The sequence below is a fragment of the Nuphar pumila genome, chromosome 3 (assembly GCF_984573655.1).
Source record: "Nuphar pumila chromosome 3, dmNupPumi1.hap1.1, whole genome shotgun sequence".
Taxonomy (NCBI): domain Eukaryota; kingdom Viridiplantae; phylum Streptophyta; class Magnoliopsida; order Nymphaeales; family Nymphaeaceae; genus Nuphar; species Nuphar pumila.
In genome coordinates, this window is record NC_143251.1 from 55,012,755 (window position 1) to 55,035,936 (window position 23,182).

The 23,182-nt window shown below is 37.0% G+C and overlaps 1 protein-coding gene across 2 annotated transcripts in view; it reads left to right on the forward strand.

Moving 5' to 3' along the window:
* Nucleotides 1-16,234, forward strand: part of COP13 (Proteasome component (PCI) domain protein) — a 69,187-nt gene extending 52,953 nt beyond the window's left edge. Inside the window, exons 8-13 of one of the 2 annotated variants that reach the window (XM_090001639.1) lie at nucleotides 6,499-6,588; nucleotides 6,906-7,064; nucleotides 7,165-7,286; nucleotides 15,278-15,350; nucleotides 15,423-15,493; nucleotides 15,577-16,234. In XM_090001639.1, coding sequence (XP_089857765.1) covers nucleotides 6,499-6,588; nucleotides 6,906-7,064; nucleotides 7,165-7,286; nucleotides 15,278-15,350; nucleotides 15,423-15,491 — 513 coding nt within the window. In that variant the 3' untranslated portion in view covers nucleotides 15,492-15,493; nucleotides 15,577-16,234. The remainder of the gene's footprint in view (nucleotides 1-6,498; nucleotides 6,589-6,905; nucleotides 7,065-7,164; nucleotides 7,287-15,277; nucleotides 15,351-15,422; nucleotides 15,494-15,576) is intronic. The other variant, XM_090001640.1, reaches the window with a different exon arrangement.
* The last annotated feature ends 6,948 nt before the right edge of the window (nucleotides 16,235-23,182 follow it).

The window sequence follows — 23,182 nt, forward strand, 5'->3', positions numbered from 1 at the left end:
ATTGAGCCAACATATTATTTTTTGTATCACGTATGCTCATTTAGACAATCCTAAATAAGTTTGAGTCAAGCCGAACAGTGGGTGTTTGACTAGGCTCGTACTACGTGAGCTGTTCAGTCCTATTTGTCGAGCTCACTTAGCAGTTGGTTTGCCAACTCTCTTCAAAGAATCAAAGAAGGTTGTCGTATCGTATCAGCATAAAATAGATACCTTTTACCCTGAATCGGTTATTTTTTAATAAATATAAAAAATACTTAAAATTATTATTTTAATATTAATTTAATAAATTTAACATATGTCACGTTTTGACCTTTGTGTTCTTTCATTTTCACATCCCACTTTTAATCATTTTGGCACGACCCCTCAACCTCAACCCCTTTCCCTCTTCACCTTGGATTTTTCACACACACACACACACAGAGAGAGAGAGAGAGAGAGAGAGAGAGAGAGAGAGAGAGAGAGAGAGAGAGAGAGAGAGAGAGAGAGAGAGAGAGAGAGAGATGAACAACGCGTTCAAGGCGAGGGTGGGTATCGAGTGGAGCCCCCACCTATACATAACGCTGGTGAGAGGGCTGCCAGGGACCCGAAAGCTCCACCGGCGGACCCTCGAGGCCCTCTGCCTCATGCGATGGAACACCCCCACCGTCGGCGGCATGCTCCAACAGGTCTTTCTCTCTCTCTTTGAATGAATGGATGAATAAATAAGATTAAAAGTGAGAGGCGTATACACCTCACCTTGAGGTGCGCCTCAAGCCGTATGAGGCGCACGCCTTGGGGCATTTGCGCTTTATGCTTGCTCCTCAAGGCACAAAGGCCCTCACCTTGAGGCGATGCGCGTTTTTGCGTCTTGAGACGCGCTTTTAATAACATTGGTTATATATATATACATATTCTTATATTCTAAATCAGTTTTTTTTCTCCTTTCTTTTTCTTTTCCACCAAAACATTACATAAACCTAAATTAGGCTATTTCTCCTCGTTCAAATCGATAGAAGAACCCGTACCTTTGATCGAAGATGAAAAAAGATCAGAAATATACGGCGGATACCCAGAACGGAAGGAGATCCCTCTCCTTCTTCTTCCTTTCTTTTTTCCTCTCTTTTTTTTTCTTTCTTTTCCCTTCCTCCTCTCTCTCTCTCTTTCTCTAGAAAAGGAAATCTAGAGAGAGGGGCGAGTTAGACCCTTTTATAATTTTTTTTTGGTCTTTTAGAGAGAGGGTGACATCCCTTCTCGAGTTTCTCACCCATTTGGCTTGGAGTGTAGAACTCTACCTCTAACCTCTTTTTCACTTTTTAACAAATTTATTATTTTATTGTTTTTACTTTTTACTACACGTGGGTTCTTCTAGAATCCCTACATATTAGGTAGAGTTTCACAAATGTAGAACTCTGTCATACCAAAATTTAATTTTTGGAAGTAATTAAAATTAATAATTAATTAAATTTTAATAATTAATTAATTAATTATTATTTATTAAATAATAAAATTTCAGAAAATTCCATAGGGTATCTTAACCCTCTAAGAGTCTTTTTAACTTGCAAATTTACTCATATACAACAACAACAACTACGCCTTCATCCCAAAACAATTGGGGTCGGCGATATGAACCAACAAAGAAAATCATTATGGGTCTTCCACATGAATCCTTCTCCTCCATTCATTTCTATCCAATGCCATGTCCTCGGTGAGGTTCAAAGCATTCATATCCTTTCTTATCACCTCCATCCATGTCTTCCTAGGCCTACCCTGACCTCTTTTAACTAAAACCCTAGCGTAAGATACATAATGCTATTGACTATGGAGAACTTTAGGAAAACCTGTTTGAAAAAAATCATTGTGTCAACGAGAATCCAGTCATTTCACTTTCAGCAAATTTCTTGATGGAAACATGGGGTTTACGAAGAAATTGGGTGGATCGCTTCTGAGTCGGGTTATTTATCCTCAACTTTGGTGAAATTTTCAAACTAAAACTTCAAATTTGCAAGTCCCCACATGGTCATGTTCTAAATGGCGAGATAACTGTTTTTTTTTTTATGGCAGCAGCTCCTGTTCAGGTTTCAACAACAACAACAACAACTACGCCTTCATCCCAAAATAATTGGGGTCGGCGATATGAACCAAAAAAGAAAATCATTATGGGTCTTCCACATGAATCCTTCTCCTCCAATCATTTCTATCCAATGTCATGTCCTTGGTGAGGTTCAAAGCATTCATATCCTTTCCTATCACCTCCATCCATGTTTTCCTAGGCCTACCCCGACCTCTTTTAACTAATATATTTTCCCATTTCTCCATCCTTCTAACTGGAGCATCATTAGGCCTTCGCCGAATATGTCCAAACCACCGTAAACGATTCTCTCTCATCTTATTTTCAATGGGTGCAACGCCTACCTTCTTACGTATCTCCTCGTTCCGAATCTTATCTTTTATTGTATTTCCACACATCCATCTCAGCATACGCATCTCAGCTACACTCATTTTTTGAATATGATGTCTCTTGGCAGCCCAACATTCCGTACCATATAGTAAAGCATGCCTAATAGTCGTCCTATAAAACTTTCCCTTCAACCGCAATGGCATTCTACGATCGCACAACACTCCAGTTGCACTCTTCCATTTCATCCACCCAACCTTTATCCTATGATTTACATCTCCATCAATTTCTCCATACTTTTGAATGATAGATCCCAAATATTTGAAAGAATCATCCACCGGTATTTCGTGCTCACCAAGCTTCACTACACTCTCATCACTACTTCGTTGCTTACTAAATCGACATTCCATGTATTCTGTCTTACTCTTACTCAACTTAAAACCTCTTGCTTCCAATGTCTGTCTCCATAATTCTAACTTAGCATTAACCCCAGCTCTAGACTCATCAATCAAAACAATATCATCAGCAAACAACATACACCACGTCACATTTTCTTGAATTGATCTCGTAAGCTCATCCATCACTATAGCAAATAGGAAAGGGCTTAAAGCAGATCCTTGATGTAACCCAACCGTTATAGGAAAATTGGTTGTCACCCCTCCACAAGTGCGGACATTGGTTACTACTCCTTCATACATATCTTTAATTATACTAATGTACTTGAGAGAAACACCTTTCTTCATCATTGTCCACCAGAGAACGTCCCTAGGTACTCTATCGTATGCCTTCTCTAAATCAATAAAAACCATATGCAAATCTTTGTTCCTCTCTCTATATCTTTCAATAAGTTGTCTAAGAAGATGTATAGCTTCCATAGTTGATCTTCCAGGCATAAAACCAAATTGATTCTCCGATATCATGACAATCTTCCTCAACCTAGACTCGATCACCCTCTCCCAAAGTTTCATAGTATGACTCATGAGTTTTATACCACGATAGTTTGTGCAATCTTGTATATCACCCTTATTCTTATATAGAGGCACCAAAGTACTCTTCCTCCACTCATTAGGCATCTTATTTGTCCGCCAAATCTTGTTAAAAAGATTTGTCAACCATTCTAAACCTTTCTCTCCCAAGCATTTCCAAGCCTCGATAGGTATACCATCTGGGCCAACTGCCCTTCTTGATTTCATTTTCTTCAAAGCCTCTGCAATTTCTTTCTTTTGAATCTTGCTCATGAAGTCACGATTCATCTCATGAAAAGGAATTGAAAAGTCTCCAAGATCCTGAGCATGACTTTCATTAAATAGCTTATCAAAATAATCTTTCCATCTCTCCTTAATCTCCTCATCTTTGACTAAAACCCTTTGCGTTTCATCTTTGATACATCTAACCATACCTAGATCCCTCGATTTCCTATCTCTCATCTTTGCAAGCCTATAAATATCCTTCTCACCCTCTTTGGTATCCAACTTGTCATAAACCTCCTTATATACCTTATCCCTCGCGTTCCGAACTACTTTTTTAGCTTCCTTCTTTGCTATCATATACTTCTCCAAATTCTCATTATCACGATTTTTACTTAGATTTCTATAACACTCTCTTTTAACCTTAATAGCTAATTTGACATCCTCGTTCCACCACGATGTATCCTTACCTAGCGGTGCACCGCCTTTAGACTCACCCAATACCTCCTTAGCCACGTTTCTCATGCCACCCGCTATCTTATTCCACATAGATTCTGAATCCTCCTCGAGACACCAATCAACTTCCTTAACTACCCGCTCTACAAACATTCCTTGTTTAGCTTCTTTCAGTGCCCACCACTTAATTCTAGGATCTATCATATGTCTATCCCTTTTGCGGTATTGTCTAATTCTAAGATCTAAAATTAAGACTCTATGTTGTGTAGCTACACTTTCTCCCGGTATAACCTTACAATCGATGCAACAACCCCTATCTCTCTTTCTAAGTAGGAAAAAATCTATCTGACTCGTATTAACCCCACTTTTAAATGTTACTAGGTGAGACTCCCTCTTCCTAAACCAAGTGTTTGCTAAGATCATATCATAGGACAAACCAAAATCTAAAATCTTTTCTCTACTTTCGTTTCTTTCTCCTATACCATAGCCTCCATGGATACTCTCAAATCCATCCCTACTAATGCCTACATGCCCATTAAGGTCACCGCCGATGAAAAGCCTTTCTCCATAAGATATCCCTTGTACTACTCCATCTAAATCTTCCCAAAATTGATGCTTAATGAAATCATCTAAACCTACTTGAGGTGCATAAACACTAATAATATTAATAATATTCGTACCTAATACTAATTTAATAAGTAAAATCCTATCACCCTTCCTACGGACCTCAACTACATTATCTATAAACTCACGACTCATAACAATCCCTACTCCATTCCTATTCCTATTTATTCCTGTATACCAAATCTTATATCCCCAAGGTTCTATCACTTTTGCTTTCTCACCTACCCATTTGGTCTCTTGTAGACATAAAATATCAATCTTTCTCCTACACATAACATCTACTAACTCTACCAACTTACCAGTTAAAGATCCTATGTTCCAAGTGGCTAACCTAATTTTATGGTCTTGGACTAACTTCTTTACCCCCACCCGTCCAACAAAGTGAGGGAACCCTTGCCTATTTGACACCACACCCGGGCGCCGGTGTGACGCGTCGCTTCCGGGTGACGACCTAGCAACCCTTGCCCATTTATCACTGCTTCCGGGCCTATAGAGTACAGCGCGTCGCTCAGTAGGGAACGCCCCAACGAAATTCTCATATTGGTTCATATTCATAGGGTATGACAAAGTTTTTATGCTGGCTGTCACAGGCCTACCGCAACCCTCCTCCTTTATCCGGGCTTGGGACCGGCAGTGTATAACTAGGCGGAGTTTGCAAATTTACTCATATATTGAATTTAAAACTTTAAATTCGTTGGACTTGGATTTTGGATTTGAATTCGATTCTAAGATCCAAATCTATATCTAATATCCATATGGATCATAAACTGGATCAAATTCAGATTAATATGGGTCTTGGATTGGGTCTAGATCCATATCGACTTGGATCATATGGATCAGTTCGGATCTGATCTAATCTAGAACCGGTCACATAGAGGTAGATCATTTTTGAAAAATGCGATTTTCAGGTCAACCGTAGCCCAAATTTCAAAAAACAAAATATCAATGTTTTCAGAATTTTGAAGTGCATCTAATGATATATTATTTGAATTTCGCCTGAATTTAACCAAAATTTCGCTCGATTTTAAAGGTCAAAAAAAAAGTTTTACCACATTTTAATTGATTCGTTTAGGTTTTGTCAATGAGACCTGAACCAAACCCAGACTCAACTGATGCCACCTGAAATCGAGGATTTATCGATTTTACTACAACACTTAGCTAATTTTTATGAAGTCTCAAAATTTAACATAGTAGCAAAACACACGATATTACACTCTCTGTTTGTCGTTTCCCCCCACCCAGGTGAATTCCCCCCAAAAAATGAGAGAGGGGTAAACCAAAGGGTTGGGGGTGGGGAAACAAGAGAGCGAGAGAGGGGGTATAAGGGAAGATGAGAGAGAGGGTTTATCGTGGTGAGGGGAACCAAAATAGTCCCACCCCCTTTGACCACAGGTCAAACACCACAAAAAAATATTTTTGGATCGGGTCGGGGTTGGACCCGGCCCACGGTGTACCCGCACGCAGGTACGGCACCCCATATGGCATGTCCGTGTGACATAGGTGTTGGATCATGTGGACTAAAATGTAAGTCCTTCAAACGTGAGGATGTGTGGTTTTCAGTGCAGCGTTCAAAATTTGCTTCAAACCCCTCTTTCTAGGCTGGTGTTGACATAATTCATACGCATTGTTTAGCACTGTCATGGAATTTAGATTACTTACACTCACTTATAGCACTTTAGAAGAATAATCTGTTGTCTTGTGCTCTGTTCGTTGTTCTCTTATCACATCCAGTTTTTTGCAATCTTTCAAACAACTTGAAACATCTTGCCTTTTTTGGGTGTGATGATTTTGTAGAAAAGGGATAGTAAAGTCTTTCTCCTAAGTTAGGACTCCTAACACAGAAGTGGTTACTCGCAGCCTTATGTCGATTTAGCCAATAGCTACAGCACTGGAAAGATTTCCGAATTGCAGGGCTGTTTCAACTCGAACTTAGAGAAGTATAAGAATGTAAGTATTTCAGTAACGGTACTTTACAGTGTTGTACATCTATACATGGTCTGATCATATTTGCTTTTTGGCTCTCATTTTGTTCAGTTCTTTTACATCTTCAGAAAATATCTTGCCATGTGCATTGCATCTGTTGGATGGGAAAGATAGGAAAATTTTAATCTTTGTTCTTCCATCATCATCATCTTATTCTTCTTGCCTTGTTCCATCTACGTGGAGTTGGCTAAAAAATTGACACTTATGGTTCATAATTCAAGAAAACGTGCATATATGACATCTTCTTTGAATATTGGATAATATTACCGGTTTCTTTACAGGACAACAATGTTGGGTTAGTCAAGCAAGTTTTATCATCTCTTTACAAACGCAACATCCAGAGACTGACTCAAACATACTTGACTTTATCTCTCCAAGATATAGCAAATACAGTACAACTTGAGACTCCCAAGCAAGCAGAGATGCATGTGCTTCAAATGGTAGTTTAACTAAATTCTTTTCTATGTAAATTTTAGATCAGTACTTATTTTCCTTGATATAGTGCCTCTGAATCTTTGATATGGCTTGGTTTTTTCTTAGATTCAAGATGGTGAAATCTTTGCTACAATCAATCAGAAGGATGGGATGGTTAGCTTTCATGAGGACCCCGAGCAGTATAAGACCTGTGAGATGATCCAACATCTTGATTCGTCCATTGCACGGTATGCATTGTGTATCATTTCCATTTCCTTTATCATTTGCTGTACATGAAAGAAATTTGACTGCTATGTTAATTGCATTTATTTTCGTAAGCAATAAAATAAAAACTGAACTGACACCAAGATCAACAAGTATTGTCATAAAAAGTGTCGATGAAAGTCACAGTGCATTGTTGATGTTGCCCATGAACTGTCTTAATGTGTCTTACTTTGTGTTGACGCCAGCACTAAGAGACGATCTATCCCTGGGATAAAAGTGTGAAATTGTCTTATGAAGAGACAATACACATACAAGCATAAATACTTTAGAAAAGAAGTGCACGAAAGCACTCTCACAACACTTGAATAAAATACGCAAAAAGCGTAAAAATAATAAACATGCAACAATGCATGTATTTTATAAAAGGAGCAAATGCTTGAGACTCTCAAGCTTAGGAAATTACAAGGGAGAACACCCCTATTTATACAAAGTGAAAGGAGTGCAAAGGGGGGCTCCCAAAGGAGTCGTTGGGGAGCCCCCAACAGTCACATTTGTGACCGTTGGGGGCCCCCAACGACTCTATTGGGGGACCCCCAATGCACCTTTATGAAAAATATTAAAAATAAAAAAATAAAAAATAAAGAAATGCAAAATACAAAAATAAATTACAACATATTCCAAAATGGAATATGCACAAGATTACAAGAATACCCTTTTCGGGTAAGAAAATAAAATATGTATAAATATATATATTTATATATGTAGAGATACATATACATATAATATATTATATGTATATATATCTCTAAGTATATAAGTATATATATTTATACTTACAACATGGTTTTGGAGATACATTTTAACACCCCCTCAAACTTACGGTGCGATAACCGCAAGTTTGTCAAGAAGGAAATGAAATCTGGGCGAACATAGTGCTTTTGTGAAGAAGTCTGCAAGTTGATACTCAGACGTTATGTATGGTAGATCAATGACCTTCTTCAAATATTCTTCTCTGACATAGTGGCAGTCCATTTCTATATGCTTTATTCGCTCCTGAAAGGTGTGATTCTTGGCAATATAAATTGCACTTTTATTGTCACAGCATAGCTTTGTTGGTTCTCTGATAAATACTCCCATATCTTCAAAAAGTCGTCGAATCCATACAATTTTCATAGTGGTAGATGCCATGGCTCTATATTCGGCTTCAGTGGATGACAGAGAGACCTTCTGTTGTTTTTTGCATCGCCATGAGATCAAAGACTCACCTAAGAAAGCACAAAAACCAGTGGTGGAGTGACTGTTACTAGGGTCACCTCCCCAATCTGAGTCGGTATAAGCAAGTAATTTTAATTCAGAAGAAGAAGATAGAAATACTCCCTTATTCATGGTTCCTTTCAAATATCTGATGATGCGAAGCACAACACTCATATGAACGGTCGTAGGAGCATGCTGAAACTGACTGACGATATGTATAGCATGTGACAAATCAGGTTGAGTAATGCTAAGATACATTAAAGAACCTACCAACTGCCGGTAAGGAGTAGGATCGGTTAGAGGAACACCGTCGTCAATCTTCATTTTAGCTCCCACAACTTCAGGAGTTTCGCATACTTTGTCATCAGAAATTCCTGATCTGTCAATAATCTCACAAGCAAGTTTAGACTGAGATAGAAAATAACCACATTGCGAATAGACAACCTCAATTACAAGAAAATATGTCAGAAAACCCAAGTCTGACATCTCAAATTTTGAAGTCAAGACGGACTTAATACCCTTGACTCCTTGAACATCATCACCTGTAATTAGCATGTCATCAACATAGAGTAATAAAATCACAATTTCTGCATTAGATTTTCTAGTAAATAGAGCAGTATCAGTATAACATGAGGAAAAACCATTTTCCATCATTACACTTGTAAACCTGTCATACCAAGCTTTGGGGGCTTGTTTTAAGCCATAGAGGGCTTTGCGAAGGCGAATAACTTTGTCTTAAGGAATCTTCATGCCTGATGGAGCATCCATGTATACTTCTTCGTTAAGATCACCATTTAAAAAAACATTTTTCACATCCATTTGAAAAATATTCCAATTTTTAATAGATGCAATAGTAATAAGACATCTAACTGTAATCATTCGAACTACAGGAACAAAGGTTTCTTCATAATCAATTCCATATTCTTGCTCATATCCTTTTGCGACTAAGCGAGCTTTGTACCTTTCCAAAGATCCGTCGCTCTTAGTCTTGACCTTAAAAACCCATCGACAACCTAAAGTTTTCTTTCCTATGGGTAGAGTTTGGAAATCCCAAGTTTCAGTTTTTTTAAGAGCATTAAGTTCATTTTGCATAGCTTCTTGCCATTTTATACATTTTTTAGCTTCTTCAAAATTTCTTGGTTCAAAATAAGAATGAATGACACTAAGACAAGCCCTATATCGGGGTGAAAAGGAATCAAAGGAGACAAAACGAGTTGGAGGTCTCCTATTCCTCTCAGATCTTCGGTGATCGAGAGCAGGAACAAGTTCACTATATTGATCAATAGCACTTCTAAAGGTGTCTTGGTTTCTACGTGAGTAGGTTATTGGATCACTTGAAATTTTGTTATCTTGTTCATTGAGTGAGTTATGTTCTTCAACATCACCATCAATTTCCTCATCATGGTTTGATGATATATCATCATCACTAGATATATCATCATTACTAGACAATAAGTCAAAAAGGAAGGAGTAATCAAAATTTTCTTGTTGAGAAACATTTTTTTCAAATCCACTTTCATTTTCCAAAAAAGTTACATTTCTAGAGACATATAACTTATCATCTCGAAGATCATAACAACGAAACCCTTTTTGAGTTTCAGAATATCTAAGAAAGGCGCAGGGGATAGCTTTGGGAGAGAGTTTGTTATTTTTATCCGTAAGTATAAAACACTTACACCCGAAGACTCGTAACCTATTATAATCAGGTTCAAGCTTATATAAAATCTCAAAAGGGGATATTTTCCCTAATATCCTAGATGGTAAGCGATTTATCAGATAAACAGAAGCAAGAGCTGCTTCAGCCCAAAAATTTTTAGGAATGTTTTGGGAAATAAGAAGGGTTCTAGTGGTCTCAATGATGTACCTATGCTTTCTTTCGGCCAACCCATTCTGTTGAGGGGTTTTAAGGCAAGATCTTTGGTGAATAATCCTGTGATCCTCAAGATATACTTTAAATTGATTGGAGAGATACTCTCCTCCAGAATCACTTCTAAAAATCTTTATATTACTGTTGAATTGATTCTTGATCATTGAATGAAAGGTTTTAAAACACGAAAAAACTTCATGTTTGAACTTAAGAAAATAGATCCATGTATATCTGGAGAAATCATCCACAAAAATGACATAATAAGAAAAGCCTCCTTTTGAGACAACAGGTGCGGGTCCCCAAACATCAGAATGAACAATTTCAAAGGTTTTAGATGAGAACATAGTTCTTTGCTCAAAAGGTAAACTTTGCATTTTTTCGAGAATACAATCATTACAAGAAAATAAACTTTTACATAGGTCCTTCGCAAAATGTAAATAAGATAACTTGGTGATATTAGGATGACCAAGTCTCTTGTGCCACATATTTATATCTTTGTTTCAGGCAACATTACAAAAAGATTTTGGAACTTGAAGAGATTCCATATAGTATAAGTCTCCTTTTCTAAAGCCTTCCCCAATCAATTTCCCGGACCGACGATCCTGTATTAAACATTTATCACACGAAAATTTAATATCGCAACCATGGTCCGAGAGTTGAGAAACAAAGAGAAGGTTTAAGTTTAGTTTAGGTATGAATCTAATTTTTGGAATGAAAAAATCTTGAGTTTCAAAATTACCTATTCCTTTAATTTCAAGAGAGGTTCCATCCGTAATGAAAACAAAGGATGGAGAAACATTTTTTGAGTAGTTGGAAAGTGAAAACATGTTTGGGGACATATGAAAAGATGCACCTGAGTCCAAAAGCCAAGAGACTTTACCTGGAAAGGAAGAAGTAGAAACGGCAGCACCGGATGTAGCTCCCTTGAGGAGAGGTTGAAGGGCTTCCACTATTTGATTTAAAGAGAGTGACCCACTTGATGATGCCTCTTCCTTTTGTGGTACACCGGTGGTAGCCATGGCGAGAAACTTCTTCCATTTGGGACATATGGGCTTGATATGCCCCGGTTCTTTACAAAAATGACAAATAATCTTGCTATAGTCTCTCTTTCCTCTTTGTCCACCATCACCTCATTGATTTTGTGATTTGAAATGAGGAGGACGATAGGTCTTTACATTATTTTCGGGTCTTGATACGGCATTGACCTCATTGTTTTCTTCATAATTACAAGAAATCGCAAGAACATTTGATCCTTGTTTACATAAACTCATACGAGTCTCTTCACCACTTAATTTGGTGAGAACATCTTCAAGAGAAGGAGTAAATGAGGATAGAAGTGAAGACCTTATTTGCTCAAATTCCCGTCTTAACCCATTCAAAAAATTGAAGAACTGATCTTTTTCAAGTTGCTTGTGGCGGAGTTCAATTGCCTCTCCACTCCATTTTGGTTCAAGCATGGAAAGCTCATCCCAAATGGAGGAGAGGTCGGCAAAATATTCCCTAATAGATATTTCACCTTGAGTAAGGGAGAGGGCCTTCTTTTGAAGGTAATACTTATGGGATAGATCTCTTGATGTATACATTTTCTCGAGATAATGCCAAGCTTCCGATGCTCTTTTGAATTTGACAATATTGGCATTAATCTTTGTTTCAACGGATACGAAGAACCAAGAAAGAATCTTGAAGTTCTTCATTTCCCATTCGTCGTGCTTCTTGGAGTATTCTTCAAGAGCTTTGATCCTTTCCTCTCCCTCAAGAATCTTGATCTCACTTCCGTCTATTACAGTTATTTTGGGTTCCGGTTCTGGAATTTTGCCTTGCACATAACCCCATAATCCTTTACCTTTTATGTGAGCCTCCATGTTCCCGACCCAAATATGATAGTTGGACCAATTTAACTTGAAGCCAAGAGCGAAGTGAGACTCTTTTTCACCCATTAAGGAGTAAAGAAAATGAGAAAAGGGGCGTACCAACACAATGCTTCAACTTCTAGCTTGCACAAGATCCTTCTAAAATATTTGAGAAGCAAGATCCACCACTTCAACTTCTACAGATCCGAAGGCACGGTTTTCGAGGCACTTGAAAAAAAGAGAATCCCACGATCCTCAATCACCAACCGAGCTCTGATACCATGTGAAATTGTCTATGAAGAGACAATACACATACAAGCATAAATACTTTAGAAAAGAAGTGCACGAAAGCACTCTCACAACACTTAATAAAATACGCAAAAAGCGTAAAAATAATAAACATGCAACAATGCATGTATTTTATAAAAGGAGCAAATGCTTGAGACTCTCAAGCTTAGGAAATTACAAGGGGGAACACCCCTATTTATACAAAGTGAAAGGAGTGCAAAGGGGGGCTCCCAAAGGAGTCGTTGGGGAGCCCCCAACGACTCTATTGGGGGACCCCCAATGCACTTTTATGAAAAATATAAAAAAAAACTAAAAATAAAGAAATGCAAAATACAAAAATAAATTACAACATATTCCAAAATGGAATATGCGCAAGATTACAAGAATACCCTTTTCGGGTAAGAAAATAAAATATGTATAAATATATATATTTATATATGTAGAGATACATATACATATAATATATTATATGTATATATATCTCTAAGTATATAAGTATATATATTTATACTTACAACATGGTTTTGGAGATACATTTTAACAAAAAGTCACAAAACTACTCTCTCTCTCTCTCCCTAGATTGACAAGGTGCTTCTATTTGATTATTTGCATGTTTTTCAATAATATATTAGTTTGGTTTCCAGGTTGTTTAGCAGAGAGCATTGCGTTTGTGTGGTCTCTTCATCATTATCCACTGAAACAGTCCAAGAAAGATTTCCTTTTTGTATCATCTATGTGAATCAGTAGAGCTGATATGTGAATATGTTTCTATTAGAGGGAGAATGATACATGATGCATTTAGAAGTTGTTTTTTCAATTGCTCCTTTGACCTCTACGACTATGCTATTGATGCTTAACGGATTTGTAAATACCATTAACTGGCAACATGTTGATGATGATTTATTTTGTTAAAGCTAACTATCCTAGATTTTGTACTCAGAATGTCATAAAGAAAGGCATCAGAAGCTGTAACTTTATCACATGGGTAGAGGCCTCTGCTCTGTAGTACTGTTTCAATAAATACATTCACCTGGTGTTCTGGACCTAAAAGTTTCTAATTTCCATAATTTTATAGATTGCCTGCTTATATCCACAGCTGGTGAATGACTATAAAACTGTCATAGAAATGAATCATCAGTTCCATCCAAATCTTCCAGAATCCCAACCACAGAGAGTGTCAAAGACTAATTTTATTCATCATCCGGAGCTGCTACATATCTGCAATTCTGCATACATGAACTGTTGGTTTAGAAATATCTTTCCAGGGCACTTGCTGTCAATAGGTGCATTCAGAAATGACTTGGATGAGTAGTGGAGTTCAGATTGTGATGATGACACACCAATAAATGTACTGCAAAAGTACATGGAAAACTTTGTTTCTGTCTGGAGAAGCATTTTATTCTGAGCTAGGAGATTCCTATTTGTGAATAAGATCTACTGAACAATATGGCATTCTGATTTCTATTTTTTTGTTTTTAAATAGCTGGTGTCCGATGTATGATGGATTTCTGGATAATAGTTGTGTATGATGGTGTTCTTGCAAGACCATGGATCATTTCCCTTTACCAGTGACCTGGAAAGTCACTTTTAGAAATTGATTTTTCAATATGTAGCAGTGGTAATAATGCATGATTTTGTGCTTTTTTCAACATGAACTAGTAGTGCATAGGGGTTCAGGCCTGGTTGCCCATGGGCTGCCTGTGGCCTAGCCCATTTAGCCTGGGTTTGGGCCATTTTTAGTCCCAGTCTGTACTGGTCCAGGCTTAGGTCCTGTCTGTGGGCCATGGGCTGGTCCTTATTTTTCTTTTAAAAGTAAAAAAGCATCCCACAGCCCCCCTGTGGCTGGGCCTGGGCCTGTTTAGGCCAGGGTTCTGACCCACAGACTGGCCTGTCCTTTTCATGGGCCTTGTTTGATGGGCTGTGCTGGTCCGGTGCCCATGCCTAGCAGTGCAACACCTTAGTGACTTGGGGAGTTGGCCCCAGTTGTAGTAAGGGCTTTTAGATGATACTCATTATTAATGTCACGAAGCTTAGATGCAATGTGGGAAGATCTCTTTGATACTTTCTAAACAGAGGTACTTAACTTGACATCAGTACCCTTTTGTTTTTGGACATCTGTCATGCATTTCCAAAAAAAAGAAAAAAAAAGAAAAAAAGAAAAGGAAAGCCAATTGGGAGCATCACACGTCTCATGGATTGGTTGGGGAATCACCAGATAGGTTCTAACCATTGGTTTTATTCATCCCACATTCAAACCATTAAGAATTGTTTTTCAAGGTTATCTTGTTCTTTAAATGAAGTGTTCTGAGTGTATCCCACTTTTAGGCAACAGGAACAAATCTTATTTAGAGCACCATTCACAATGCGAACAATATACTCTTCATCTTCATTTGGTTTTAAGTGCTTTTCTTATCCTGGTCACTTGAAACATTGAAAGTATCAAATTTCAAATAAGCTTGTGAATAGGAAAAGTATACTTTCCATGTATACAAGAATAAATAATTCACTTGTTAAGGTGCGGTTTTCACCAGGAATGAGGTGACTAATTTATAGATACCTCATGAACTGTATTTGTTTCCATTAAAACACAACTTTGTGCTATCGAGATTGACATTGCTATTATTCTTATATGCAGACATTTTTGCTTTTCCAATGACCAAAGGGTTCCATATTGTCTTTGTTATCATGCATTTGGAACCCTCTTTTTTCTTTTTTTCAAATATCCAGTTGGGACTCATTTCATCTGCTGTTACAGGATAATGGCAATCTCCAAGAAGCTGAAAGCCGTTGAAGAGAGTATTGCATGTGATCCTTCATATCTTACAAAGGTAATCTTGTATTAATGTTTATTGTACACCCTATAAAGTGTAGGAACCTAAAACTCAAAATGCTTTCTTCAGGCTGGAAGAGAGAGGTCAAGATTGGATTTTGATGATTTTGATGGTGTTCCCCAAAAGTTCCTGGTCTAAAGGTGGTTACAGTATTAACAACTTGATTCATGTACCATTTTATAGCATTCATGCATACCAGCATAACAAAGGTCTGATTGAACAGTGTGCAGGGCGAATCTTTGTGCTTGCTGAAGTTTTGATATCCATGTCTGATCCTGGTAGGGGTGAATGTGCCGACTGCTCAAAATCAATTCCTCTCCTGTTTTTCCCCCCCAAATATATACAGAAGCGGTTGTTCCCTACATAGCCCTTGAGGGGAAAAGGAATTCTAAACTTCTTATGTGTCTACATTTTACGTTTCAATGTGTTTCTTTTTTAAAGTGCAATTTCTTGTTTATGTTCACACTTACATCTCATGGAAGTTAACTGCAAGGTTGGAGACAGTTGCCAATCCGATCACACTAACTCACCATATTCATCGATTTGTGCTTACATTGTGGCACTTCACAAGTCGGTGTTGGTTGTTGAGAAGCATCTCTACCATTGAATTTTTGAGATGCATCTTATGTCCTCTGCTCATCATGTTTTGCATTCTCTCAATGGCAATCAGCAGGGGCAACCTGATATTGTTGGGCATGACAAAAAAAAAATTGTTCTATGAGATTACCCACCATATGGTGAACTATGTGCTTTTAATTACTAGCAGCACGTCACAGGGTTGTGATCATTGAGTCTTTTTTGCTAATCTTCACAGATATTTCAATGTTACATTATAGGGTGTGTTACAGGACACGAGAGTAACATGAAATTGTCATCATTTGTTAATCAGTTTGTTATGTGATACAAGGAATTTGGCGGGATTTTGTTGTTTTCATACTTGGCATGTGGCCAACTGTGTTGTGTACAAGTTCAGCATTAGGACCAAGTTCAAGGGGTAAGGGGTGCTTAGCTGGTCACGTTAACGAATGGGGAAAAAGAAAAAAAAAAGAAGGAAAAGGAAGCAATGTAGGACCAAAAAGCCAAGCAAGTATACCCTAAAGGAGCAATCCCAATAGGGCTGTCATGGGTGCACTCAAGCCTCTTGAGTTCTAGGGTGGATAAAATGGAACTCCAAACTTGACCCGCATAAAGGATATCTACAATATGTATAAAGTATATAAGAAAATGCTCAGGTCAGCTGAGTCGGGTCGAGTATCCAGTAAAAAGTCATACCCAAATCTGATCCACATGTTACTCGAAGTTTGGTTCAGTTGAACCGGATTATTTTGATTTTTTTTATCAATGTTATCCGGGTCGAGGTAATAACATTGACGTTGATACTTTTTAAGCCCATGTCCTGTTATTAGGATTCAGCTTAGGTTGGGTGCTTGACAACTTTCACTCATTGGCAGCCTTATTTCTAACACATTGAAAGCGACACTCACTAATGAAGGAAACAATTGTTCAGTCAATGAAAGCTGTGCAAATCGCCTTAGAACCTAATAGGGCTGGTAAACTAACTGAGCTGCTCGTCACTCGTCCCCTCGTTCTTGATTGGTTCATATAGCTTGTGGGCAGAGCTGTGAGCTACTCGTTTAGCTTAAACGAGTCAAGCCCCAAATACAAGGTGTTGGTCTTGGCTTAGGTGTGTGTGTGTGTGGTCACTAGAATATGAGAAATAGAAATATGAACATTTCCAATGTTTTTTTTTTCCAAATCCAACAATGTAGGTTCCAGATGTATTTGGCATGGTAAATTTGCTAGGAATCAACTGTTGGATTGTTTATATTTATGAAGATTATGAGCCCTTGATTTTAAAGCCTTAAAAAATCTTGTTTATGCATCATAATGAGATGATTCAAGGGCTGGTCCTTATAAAACCAAACACGTATCACATCCATACGGATGGACTTGAGAGAAGAAGAAAAATCCATGAAAACCGTGGTTCACACTATAATTCTTATATTTTCAGTTCTCATATTCCAATGATTGGTAAACAAACTGAGCAGCTCATCACTCGGCACAGTTTGGCTCATCACAAACTCATTCTTGATTGATTCATATAGCTTGTGGTCCAAGCATGGAGCTGCTCGTTTAGCTTAAACGAGTCAAGCCCCAAATACAAGGTTAGGGGTGTGTGGTCACTGGAATATAAGACCTAGAAATATGAACATTTCCAATGTTTTTTTTTTCAAATCCAACCATGTAGGTTGCAGATGTATTTGGCATGGTAAATTTGCTAGGAATCAACTGTTGGATTGTTTATGTTTGATGAAAAAACATGATTTTTAAATGCTTGGATATTTATGAAGATTATGAGCCATTGATTTTAAAGCCTTAAAAAATCTTGTTTATGCATCATAATCGGATGATTCAAGAACTAGTCCTTATAAAACCAAGCACGTAGATCACATCCATGCGGATAGACTTAAGAGAAGAAAAAAATCCACGAAAACCGTGGTTCACACAATAGTTCTTATATTTTCAGTTCTCGTATTCTAGTGACTCTCTCTCTCTCTCTCTCTCTCTCTCTCTCTCTCTCTCTCTCTATATATATATATATATATATATATATATATATATATATATATATATATATATATATATATATATATATATATATATATATATATATATATAACGAGAAGGATGCATGAGAAACATATACATAAAATATGAATTATTAAGTGTAATATATAAAATACATGTTTTAAGTATAATATATTAAAAATACATATATATTCCATGTGTAAATAACATGGAATGTTTTTACATGATCTAGCTTGTATTCGTCTCATCTTGTTTAAGATGAGTCGAGCTTGAGCTTGAGTCGAGTCATGAACTCAAACCACTAGCTAGTAGATAAACAAGTCGAGCCCGAACATGACCTGTTTGGTTCTTTCGGCTTGCTTTCCTGACCTAGCACCTAGGCGTACAAAGTGCATGGAAGAGCCTATTAACATGATTAATAGGCCATGTATGATGATTTTTATTTTAAACTCATATTGGCCGAGTCCAATCGATATGAAAGGGTCTTCGTTTAATTTTGGGAAAGATTTTCTTTTAAGCCCAAATCGGACGTCTAATTTCACCGGATCGTCTGTATGAACTAAGATCAAAGAGCCCGTCTTGAGTCACTCAGTGAGTCAGCGCCTAGGGCAGTGCTTCATAGGCCGGAGGAATCCTGTCTTCTTACATTGAGTACAGGCAATGTGAGTATAATTCAAGTTTAGGAAGTTTCAAACTGTACACCATACTGGAGTTATTATTAAATCAGCACTAAATATATTTATAGTGAAATAAGCAGCAGATAAAGTCCCAGTCTGGATTGGGTTGCTTACGGTTTGGACATAAAAAAAAATCCCCATTTTGGATCCAAGTGGTCCATGTGACAGGTTTAACTAGTTCGCTGCTTTGATTCGATCCAGTTGGCCTTGGGTATAAACACGAGAGAGAGAGAGAGAGAGAGAGAGAGAGAGAGAGAGAGAGAGAGAGAGAGAGAGAGAGAGAGAGAGAGAGAGAGAGAGAGATGAGCTCGATTTGCTCTAACTATGTGTCTGACTTGTGACCAATCTTTGATCTAGCTAAGGCCACATGTAAGACTCATAAAAGTGCCGAATGCTTGAGGTGTTCAAGATGAAGCGGGCTCATTTACACATAAATACATTTTTTCAAATCTGGAAGCAATAGGATTTGAACTTCAAGCCAAAACACCTTAGAGTATATAATGTACTCTACATCATGTGATGTAAAATATATCTAAAATATGTTTAATGAACCTTTATGAGTGGAGCAGAGCCAAACATATTTTACAAGTTTGAAGGAGCTCATTATGAGCTGAGTACGAGCCAAACCACAAGCGGCTCATCTTGTTTCTCAGCACTAACCACATGGTGCTGAGCACCACATCATCTCCACGCAAATGTATTCACATCGCATGTTAGTTTTGCACTCTGACAGATATTTAGCATGGTAACAACATTGCATATAATGGACACAATCATGAGAATAACACCAATAACTCTTGACTGAACTCTTGACTGAGTCAGATCCAGGATAAAGGTTTTGCAATTTTTGGCCTTTCCGGATCCGACTCTCCCATGTATTTAGCTGTTCCAAACCCGACCCATTTGCATCTCTAGCAGCCCAGCTTGTTTTGTGAATATTGACCTAGTCTGGGTTCTCAGTCGACAAAATCTTCTGGATTGTTTCAGACTTCACCAAACGCTGCTGCTCTGTAGGGAAAAAGGGCTACTGATCATCCTGATGTATGATTCGTTCGGACAGAGCCAACCCTGTCTTCTGGGGTGGCCGCCCATCCTGACCAACCTTTAGCAAAACTCTAATTGGCATCGCACGCATGCATGCATGCAACCGTACACAACAAACCAAGTTATAAAAAGAAAAAAGGGTCTAAATGCAGCACATAAAAGTTAACGTATGACCAAGTGCTTCATATGATCATTTATAAAGCATGCAGTAATTGTTACGTCCTACCAAGTTAAACATCCTAATTTCTAATCGATTCAAAAGGGCAATAGTTCAAGCGCTTTTAATTTGCTTAATCAGATCCTATGAATATAATCTTCATAGCTTATTTAGTGGAAAGATCATGTATTAGATCATACAGCTTTTATGATTAAAGCCTTTCCTAAGGAGAGCTAAAAATCAATTGCCCATATTGCATAAAAAATTTATGATAAAAAAAACAAGTCTTGACCAAAAGCACGCTTTCTTTCTACTAAACAATGATAAAACATCTACAGATTACAATATATGAAAAACAATTGCAATTAAGAGTTCTTTGAATCGGTTGGGACTGGCTAGGATGATAAACTGGTTAAAAGTCTACAAGCATGTATTTCCCACGGACTAACAAAGGTTCATATCACAAACCCATGCCCATTCGAAAATTTTAAGGGCCAAATCATATGCACATATGAACTGAAAACTTTCATCTCTATACAAATGCTTGTGTTCTTTGGACTACAAAGTAGCCATGGATCCGCATTCTCCACAGATTCTCAACTAAAACTGACTACTTTATTTACATGCTCCAAATCCAAAATGGAAGATGAAGAAATTACTCTTACAGCCGTTAAATCACTAGCATTCAGCATCTAAAGTTGGGGTTAGATCCACATCCTCATCAGATAAGTGTTTCTGTACATCTCTCTCTCTCTCTCTCTCTCTCTCTCTCTCTCTCTCTCTCTCTCTCTATATATATATATATATATATATATATATATATATATATAGCCTTCTTTCTTCAAAACCTATATGGTGATCAGTGGCAGTAAGCAGTCTTAAAGAAACAACTCAAAATGTATGGGTTTTATCTCATATGCATTGCTCATTAAACACAACCATAGAGAACTTATTGGAGCCATATTCTTGGCCATGGATCAACATTTTCCTAGCTGTTCTCCCAGTCAAAAAGATTATCATTCATACGCATGCTTCAAATTCAAAATAAGATAAAAGGCATAAAAGGAATGTACTTACCACTGTAATCAACATTCACTCATTCAGATATGTGACTTGGTTAATTTTGGCAATGCCATGGTGTTAGTTGGATATCAGCATAAGGTGAATCTTGCTCGACATGTATAAAATCTTGCGTCTACAAAACCTACATGGTAGTCAACAATTCTAAAGAAAATCTCTCAACAATATAAAACGAGAAACCATCATTATGACTCGGATGTCCCATTACAGGCAGAGGGGTTGCACACTGCAAGATACAACTTGTGACATACTTGAACGCCGTAAAACGACCTACCTAGCCAGGTGTACTTGGTTGTCAAAGGCGGTGCCTAGGCAACCTAGGCGACTAGGTTTGGGCAGTGGGGCCACTTAGGCTTTAAACCTAAATCGGTCCTATTTTTTTTTGTTGTTGATGAAGTAAGCCAAATTATAAGAACAAAGTGCAAAGGCACATTCAAGTGACAATACAAAGGCACGATACAAGCACAAGAGTGCAAAAGCACAAAGTCCGTTATGGGAAAGTACAAAGTGTTTGATAATATGCTTGAAAAAGCATTGAGAGAATAAGGGGGAGAGAACCCCTATTTATACACAAAAAAAGGAGGAGAGGGAGTCACCTTGGAGAGCTGCCAATTAGAGTTGACTCTATGGTCTAAAAGACCATAAAGTCCCTCCAAGAACTCCCTAATTACAAAAAAGGAAAAAAATAAATAGAAACTAATAAAAAAAATGTTTTTAATAAACAATATTTACATGTGAAAAGATAAAAATGCCCCTATAGGGCATCTAACTATTATAATACCAATATATATATATATATATATATATATATATATATATATTAACACAATTGACCTGTATAAAAGGGGAAAAGGGGCCCTAATTTTCTCCTTTTTCCCTTTTTGCTTTCTCTCTCTCTCTCTCTCTCTTGGGTTTTTGCAAGAAGAAGAGAACCAAGAGGTACACCCTCCTCTTTCTTTCTCTCTCTCTTGGGTTTTTGAAAGAAGAGGACCAAGAGGTACGCCCCCCCCCCTCTCTCTATTGTTCTCACTCTTTCTTTCACTCTCTCTTTTGTTCTCGATCCTTTTCTTTTTTTTCCTTTTCCTTCCCTTTTCATTTTTTTTCTTCTTCTTCCTGTCTTTCCTTTCTCTTCCTTTTTTTTCTTCTTACTTTTAATTATACTAAATTTTGGTTATATAATATATATTGTATTTTAGTATATTATATATATATATTGCATTTATATATAAATATATTTGTGTATGTAATGTAATTTATAATCTAATTATATAGAATATCGTATCTACGTAATGCAATTTATAATATAAATAATTTGTTTATATATAATCTGTTTGACTGTTTCTGAGTTATATTTTTTAGCTAATTTTGTGGTTGACTGGTTCCGATGTTATGTTTGTGAGTTATATTTTTTGTTGACTGTTTCTGAGTTTTGTATCTTTTTGAGTTATATTTCCGAGTTATATATCTGTGTGTACTTCATATATGATTTGTTTTACTGTTCTCTTTCAAAAATCATACTTCACATGCACACACAGATGTTGATGCACAGTTGCACACATATATATCTATTTTCTGTGAAAATATATATTAACATATCATAAACATATATTATAAATTTATAATATTATGTGTTTGTGTGTTTCATATATATATGTGTGTGTGCGCGTGTGTGTGTGTGTGTGTGTGTGTGTAATTCATCTATAATCTATTTAACTATTTCTGAGTTATATTTTTGGTTGATTGTTTAGTGTTTATGAGTTATGTATACATTATATAGTTTATAACATTATGTTTTTGTGATTTTGTATATATTAACATATTATAACTTATAAGCATATATATTTATGTATATGTATATATTGTATGGTTTATGTATTTATTTTTCACACATATGATATATATGAACATTGTTGCTTACTCCTTTTAATTTGGCGAATTTACATGTTTTTTTATTGTGATTCTTTAGAACAACAATGAAAGGGGCTTCTTTTGCAAGTGCTAGCCGGTCCACTCTAAGTTTAACATTTCAAAAATTGGATGATATGCATAACTTAAAGCAAAAATCTAATGATCTAGCATAGAATTGGGCCTATTGTATGGATAAAAAATATTTGAATTATGTGATGTGCGGTCAATGTGGATGAACTTATAAATGATGCATATACAGAATAAAGCGACATTTACTTGGGATTTAAAGCAACATAAAGGCTTGTGATGAAACAAATGCATAAATCAAGCAAGAACTTTCTAAGTACACAAAAGAATTGAAGAAGAGAAAGATG